General features: G+C 43.8%; 1 protein-coding gene across 1 annotated transcript in view; it reads right to left on the bottom strand.

Annotated features, from left to right (window-relative positions):
• Positions 1-1772: 1772 nt before the first annotated feature.
• LOC139025722 (solute carrier family 4 member 11-like) overlaps positions 1773-7818 on the bottom strand; it is a 39794-nt gene continuing 33748 nt past the window's right edge. The window contains exons 6-7 of the mRNA XM_070440912.1: positions 6837-6960; positions 1773-2064 (exon numbers count right to left, since the gene is read on the bottom strand). Of these exons, the coding sequence (XP_070297013.1) occupies positions 1783-2064; positions 6837-6960 (406 nt within the window). The 3' untranslated portion in view covers positions 1773-1782. The remainder of the gene's footprint in view (positions 2065-6836; positions 6961-7818) is intronic.

Raw genomic sequence — 7818 nt, 5'->3', positions numbered from 1 at the left:
CAGCATCTCACTCAGCAAGCCCACCCCTACCCCCAACATCCACAGATGGAGCCATTCCTCAGCATGAGCCAACCCCTACCCCCCTTCCACAAGAGGAGCATTCCTCAGGAATGAGCCACCCCTACCCCCCACCATCCCACAAGAGAGCATTCCTCAGAGCATGAGCCACCCCTACCCCCCATCCCACACAGAGGAGCATTCCCTCAGCCATAGCCCACCCCTACCCCCCCATCCACAAGAGACCATTCCTCAGCATAGCCCACCCTCTACCCCCCCATCCACCAACAGACCAGTCCCTCAGCATGAGCCCACCCCTACCCCCCACCCACAAGAGGCAGCACTTCCTCAGCATAGAGCCCACCCCTACCCCCCATCCAACCAAAGAGGACCAGCCTCAGCATCCACATACGCATTCGTCAGCCAAAAGATGTGGCTCGTGTGTGTCTTTCTTCTCTTTGTGATCTGTGTGTGTGCTGGTGTGGTGTGTGCTGTGCTGTGTGTGTGTATGTGCTGGTGTGTGTGTGTCGTGTTGTGTTTTGTGCTGTTGGTGTGTGTGTGTGTGTGTCGTGCCTGTGCTTAGACATGAACTTCACTTTAACCTCTGGGGAAATGTGGACGCTCAGCTCCCTGCATGCGTGCAAACATGCCAGTGAAATGCAGAGCCGCCCAAAAGTTCAAATAAATTACTATAAAAAAACACAAACAGAGCAATCACCACCATGCAATACACCAAATAAAGCCTACACCTGTTGTGAATCCACCAACTGTCACGCATCTTCCAAAAACGGCTTTACGACGAAAAGCACAACCAACACGATTATGTAAGGTCAGTAACGCATAGCCACAGAAAAACAACAGCCATTATTTCCAGCCAACGACGCACGCAATCACAAACAACTCAGATAAGATAAAATTACATTACTAACCTTTATATCTTCATCAAATGATACTCAAGGACTTCAACACAATACGATCGTATGTTCTCTGTTCGCATAACAGTTCATACTTTATATCCAAAGCAACTCAGTTTACAAGGCGCAGTACCGTTCCAGTAATGTTTTGCATTCCAAACACATCTCTAATTTGCAGAGAGCCACATCCAATTTACCAGAAATACCTAATCATAAATGTTGACTAAAACACAAGGGTCTACTACCACTCGCAAACTTCAGATTCAACACCTTCTCTCTAATGCAACACTCGCCTGTGTCCAATTCAAAAAACTACCAAAAAAGCACACCATGCAAAAATCTGATACAGCACGCTCAGAGTCCCAAATAACCATAAAGATATCCGCCATTTGTGGACGTCAACAAAGGCAGAAATAGCAGTATAAATCTTTCACTACCTTTGATATCTTCATCAAAATGCACTCATCTCCCTCCTTCCTCTTGTGGATGGGGGGTAGGGGTGGGCTCATGCTGAGGAATGGTCCTCTTGTGGATGGGGGGTAGGGGTGGGCTCATGCTTGTAGTGTCATACCCAAGAAGACTTGAGGCTGTAATCGCTGCCAAATGTGCTTCATCAAAGTACTGAGTAAAGGGTCTGAATATTTACAGTACCAGTCAAATGTTTGGACACACCTTCTCATTCAAGGGTTTTTCTTTATTTTTACTATTTTCTACATTGTGGAATAATAGTGAAGACGTCAAAACTATGAAATAACACATATGTAAACATATAGTAACCAAAAAAAGTTTTATTTTTATTTTTTTAGATTCTTCGAAGTAGCCCCCCTTTGCCTTGATGACAGCTTTGCTTTGGGGTAGGGGTGGGCTCATGTCACTTCATGTGCCCAGCTGGGACGCGTGTGTTGRGTGTTGGGAGCCTCACCTTGAGTGGCTTGTGGGAGTGTGGGTCAGTCTCCTCCTCTTCTTCCTCCTCCTCCTCCTCCTCCACTGCAGCAGGTTGCTGATTGGCTGCTGTGAGCTGGTGTCGTTGGAACACCAGGGCTTCTTTAAACTCCTCCTGTGTCTTGGTCTCTAGGAGCTTCTGTCTGAACGAGATGTCTGAGAATAACGTCCCAAATGTCCTGCCGAGCTCCATCGCTGTCTTCGTACTCTTCTGTGCAGAGGAGAGGAGATAGAGAGAGCATTATGACTGGCCAAACCAAAAGAACGAACAAGTTGTTTAGTCTGTCTATTGATGAACGTATTAGAAGAAGAAGAAGATGAAGGGGAAGAGGAAGAGGAGGAGTAGGAGGAGAAGAAGACTTGCGATCAAACAGAGAAGAAGAGACCATATCACACAGCAGGGAGTTATAGCACCACACCTCATCCTCCGTCTCCCCCTGGCATCCCCCTCCTCATCCTCTGTCTCCCCCTTGGCTTCCCCCACTTCGTCCTCCGTCTCACCCCTGGCTTCCCCCACCTCATCCTCCATCTCCCCCCTGGCTTCCCCCACCTCATCCTCCGTCAAACATAGGCACCAATGCTTGATAAATAGTGCAAAACAATCGTAAAGGATGAATTGCGTGAATAAATATTTGTGGAAATATATCCATGTAAAAATATATCAACAACAGTTATTTGTTTAGAAAGAGTTTGTAATTCTACAGTCCTATTGGAAGACGTGCCCATTTCTACTTCCCTTACAATTAAAACAAAATTAAGAAGAAGCAAGAGAGAGAGAGAGAAAGAGAGTTATTTCGTTGTACTTTTWAAAAACTTTCAGTTACTTAGCAAGCTTAGCTATATAGCTAGTTTAGCATACTCAAACACCTGGCTCAAACAGAGAGGGATGCTATGTTAGCTAGCTGGCTATCCAACACTGGAACTCTTCCAAGTCAAGGTAAGCTTTTGGATTTAACAAATTATTGCCTCCTGGGTAACTGCTAAACTGCTTGCTGACTGTACACTGTACTGCATGATTGTAGCGCGTTTACTAACGCATTAGTTATATTAGCTATGTTGACTATGACSTTAGATAATATGGTGACTACGATGCAGGCTGTGTGTAGCGGTTAGCGGTTATGAGAGGCAGCTTTGGCTTGGAAAGGTTTTTTCGCCTGGTCACAGACAGCTGATGTGTTGTGCACTGAAGTCCACAAGAGGTGAGAGAGGAGGGGAGTGCGTAGATCAGAGAAGGAATTACAACAAGCAAAGTGATCATGTTGTTTGTATGTGGCTGCTATGCAAGTTAACTGTGTTTGCGTGTGATCAGGGGTGTATTCATTCAAATCAAATCTTGTGTGGAATACAACAGGTGAAAAGCTTACTTACGAGCCCCTAACCAACAATGCAATTWAAAAAAAATATGGATGAGAATAAGAAATGAAAGTAACAAGTAATTAAAGAGCAGCAGTAAAATAACAATAGCGAGACTATATACAGAGGGGTACCGGTACAGAGTCAATGTGCAGGGGTACCGGTTAGTTGAGGTAGTATGTACATGTAGGTAGAGTTATTAAAGTGACTATGCATAGATGATAACTAGAGAGTAGCAACGGTGTAAAAGAGGGGGTATGGGGGGGCAATGCAAATAGTCGGGTAGCCATTTGATAGGTGATCAGGAGTCTTATGGCTTGGGGTAGAAGCTGTTTAGAAGCCTCTTGGTCCTAGACTTGGCCCCTGGTACCGCCTATTATAGAGGTCCTGGATGGCAGGAAGCTAGTTCCCAGTGATGTATTGGGCCGTTTGCACTACTCTCTGTTAGAGATCGACCGATTATGATTTTTCAACGCCGATACCGATACCGATTATTGGAGGACCGAAAAAAGCCCGATACCGATTAATCTGACATTTTTTTTTTTTGTAATAATGACAATTACAACAATCCTGAAGAACACTTATTTTTAATTTATATAATACATCAATAAAATCAGTTTAGCCTCAAATAAATAAGAAACATGTTCAATTTGGTTTAATAATGCAAAAACAAAGTTGGGAGAAAGAAGTAAAAAGTGCAATATGTGCCATGTAAGAAGCTAAGGTTTAAGTTCCTTGCTCAGAACAGTGAGAACATATGAAAGCTGGTGGTTCCTTTTAACATGAGTCTTCAATATTCCCAGGTAAAAGGTTTTAGGTTGTAGTTATTATAGGAATTATAGGACTATTTCTCTTTATACGATTTGTATTTCATATTACCTTTGACTATTGGATTCTGCTAACCTGGATTTATTTTAGCTAAATATGCAGGTTTAAAATATATACTTTTGTATATTGTTTTAAGAAAGGCATTGGTGTTTAGGTTAGGTACCGTTGGAGCAACGACAGTCCTTTTTTCGCGAATGCGCACTGCATCGATTATATGCAACGCAGGACACGCTAGATAAACTTAGTATATCATCAACCATGTGTAGTTATTACTAGTGATTATAATTGATTTATTGTTTTTTGTAAGATAAGTTTAATGCTAGCTAGTAACTTACCCTGGCTTCTTACTGCATTCGCGTAACAGGCAGTCTCCTCGTGGAGTGCAATGTAATCAGGTGGTTAGAGCATTGGACTAGTTAACCGTAAGTTTGAAAGATTGAATCCCTGAGCTGACAAATAAAAATGGTCGTTCTGCCCTGAACAAGGCAGTCAACCCACCGTTCTAGGCCGTCATTGAAAATAGAATGTGTTCTTAACTGACTTGCCAGTTAAATAAAGGTGTAAAAAAATTAATAAAAAATCTGCAAAATTGGCGTCCAAAATGACCGATTTCCGATTGTTATAAAACTTGAAAATCGGGCCTAATTAGTCGGCCATTTCGATTATCGGTCGACCTCTACTCTCTGTAGTGCCTTGCGGTCCGAGGGCCGAGCATTGCCATACCAGGCAGTGATGCAACCAGTCAGGATGCTCTCGATGTTGCAGCTGTAGAACCTTTTGAGGATTGAGGACCCATGCCAAATCTTTTCAGTCTCCTGAGCTGGAATAGGTTTGTTGTGCCCTCTTCACGCCTGTCTTGGTGTGCTTGGATCATGTTAGTTTGTTGGTGATGTGGACACCAAGACCTGAAACTCTCACCTGCTCCACTGCAGCCCCGTCGATGAGAATGGGACGTGTCTGTTCTCTTTTTCCTGTCGTCCACAATCATCTCCTTTGTCTTGATCCATTGAGGGAGAGGTTGTTGTCCTGCCACCACACGGCCAGGTCCTGACCTCCTCCGTATATAATGATGTAGCCAGGTGTTGTAATGATGGAGACCAGGTGTGTGTACTGATGATAACCAGGTGTGTTAATGATGGGGACCAGGTGTGGTAATGATGGGGACCAGGTGTATGTATGATGGGAGCAGGTGTGTGTAATGATGGTACCAGGTGTATGTAATGATGGGGAGCAGGTGTGGTACTGATGGGGACCAGGTGTGTTAATGATGGGGACCAGGTGTGTGTGTAATGATGGGGACCAGTGTGTGTAATGATGGGGACCAGGTGTGGGTAATGATGGAGACCAGGTGTGTGTAATGATGGAGACCAGTGTGGTAGATGGAGACCAGGTGTGTAATGATGAGACCAGGTGTTGTAATGATGTAGACCAGTGTGTGTGTAATGATGTAGACCAGGTGTGTGTAATGATGGGACCAGTGTGTGTAATGATGGAGACCCAGGTATGTGTAATGATGGGGACCAGGTGTGTGTAATGATGGAGACTAGGTGTTTGTAACGATAATGATTGTTGCCAGGGTCGGTGGTTAGTAGACCGTCGATGTCGAGAGCTGCAGAGAGGAAGTGGGAGTAGGCGTGACAACTACACACGTTGTATGTTCAGTGTCTGATTTGACTCTCTGAGGGTAAATTATATTCCATTTCCATCCTTTCATAATGAAATCATTAGACCTCCCACAATTCTTCATCATCATTACACTATTGTTCTAAATTCAATCATCCTCTTCACCCTTATCATTCAGATTGTGAGATCACATCTTTCTGGTTTCTGTCGGCCATTCATCAATTGACGATATTCATTCAGTGAGGAAAGAGACGCATTAGCACCTGGTTATCAACGCCATTCGGCACATTTGTCTTGGCCCCTTAAAATAGTAATAACTGTTAGAAAACAGGTAAACAACCTCTAAATATTTTTCTATTTGTGATTTTAAAATTCTGACAACTGAACAATGTATTTAGCCGGGGATGGAGCAGGATGTTTCATTTTTTGGGGCATATTTTTGGGCCTATGGCAGTTCTAGAAATCTGATTATTTTGGATCCCATTTTGACAGGTTGTTAGATGAAATAGCTTACTTTTTGAATCATAGGCTACCATCTCAGTTGTCTTACTTGGCACTGGAATAAAATGGWCTAGAGCCCTGCTGCTAATGTAAAGTAACTGTCCATACAAGATAAATATATATTGTATATATTGTTGTATTTGTTATTATCGAGCAAAATGGTAAAGTTTATTGCAATCTAACCCTTTGTCTATATCTGCCAGCTCTAGCACCTCCCCCAAAATAATATATCATAATCTATCGCAGATTTATCGTTATCGCAATACATTAGTAAATTTATCGTGATATGGCTTTATATAACCCAGCTCTAGAGAAGAGGATAACAATGAGTGGGGCAAAGAGCAGACAAATTTGAGAAGGAAAAGGGGGTTGAGGTTAGACCGTAAGACTGAAGTATAAAGGAACAGCTGGACGGAATGTAAAGGGTTTGTAAAGTATGGCAAAGTTACCATTTTGAGTGGGTCCAGGATGAGGGTGACATAGTTACCATTTTGATTGGGGCTAGGATGAGGGTGACATAGTTACCATTTTGAGTGGGGCCAGGATGGGGGTGACATAGTTACCATTTTGAGTGGGGCCAGGAAGAGGGTGACATAGTTACCATTTTGATTGGGGCCAGGATGAGGATGAACATAGTTACCATTTTGAGTGGGGCCAGGAAGAGGGTGACATAGTTACCATTTTGAGTGGGGCCAGGATGAGGATGACATAACGGACTTCACAGCAGTTCTCTCCCCAGTTCTGAGGCCGCTCCAGACGAGAGATACAGACATGACGTCTCAGGAGACTCTTCACATTGCAGCTGGGAAAACAGAGGTTATAACACAACACACAGGTTATAACACATCATAATGAGGTTATAACACAAACATATTATACCACATCACACAGGTTATTACACATAATACAGGTTATAATACATCATCTTCAAAGCAGGCTATTTGTGACCTTGTGATGGAATGTTACGCCCCATCATGAACTTTCCTTCCTTCCGATGTTGAAGGGTCAGCATGTATTGGATTACATAAGTACGACTATACAGTCGGTGCGTGCGCCCTCTATGAGAGGGTTGGACTTTCTCCTTTTCAGAGCCGTTTGGTGGATTTTCTCGCAGGAGCTTTTCAGGCGCCGACAGAGATGGCCKCCTCGCTTCGCGTTCCTAGTAAACTATGCAGTGTTTYGTTTTTTTACGTGTTTTTTCTTACATTAGTACCCCAGGTAGTCTTAGGTTTTATTACATACAGTCGGGAGGAACTATTGGACCACCCAGGACAATGGATCAGATCCCAGCCGGCGAACCAATACAACGACGCCGAAAAAGGGGCAGACGAAGCGGTCTTCTGGTCAGGCTCCGGAGACAGGCACATCGCGCACCGCTCCCGAGCATACTACACGCCAATGTCCAGTCTCTAAACAACAAGGTAGATGAAATCCGAGCAAGGGTAGCATTCCAGAGAGACATAAGAGACTGTAACGTTCTTTGCTTCACRGAAATTTGGCTCACTCGAGATACGCTATCGGAGTCGGTGCAGCCAGCTGGTTTCTTCACGCATCACGCTGACAGAAACAAGCATCTTTCTGGTAAGAAGTAGGGCGGAGGGGTATGCCTTATGATTAACGAGACGTGGTGTGATCATAACAACATACAGGAACTCAAGTC

Source organism: Salvelinus sp. IW2-2015, unplaced genomic scaffold, assembly GCF_002910315.2.
Source record: "Salvelinus sp. IW2-2015 unplaced genomic scaffold, ASM291031v2 Un_scaffold3157, whole genome shotgun sequence".
NCBI classification, from domain to species: domain Eukaryota; kingdom Metazoa; phylum Chordata; class Actinopteri; order Salmoniformes; family Salmonidae; genus Salvelinus; species Salvelinus sp. IW2-2015.
This window is presented reverse-complemented; position numbering and strand designations above follow the sequence as displayed.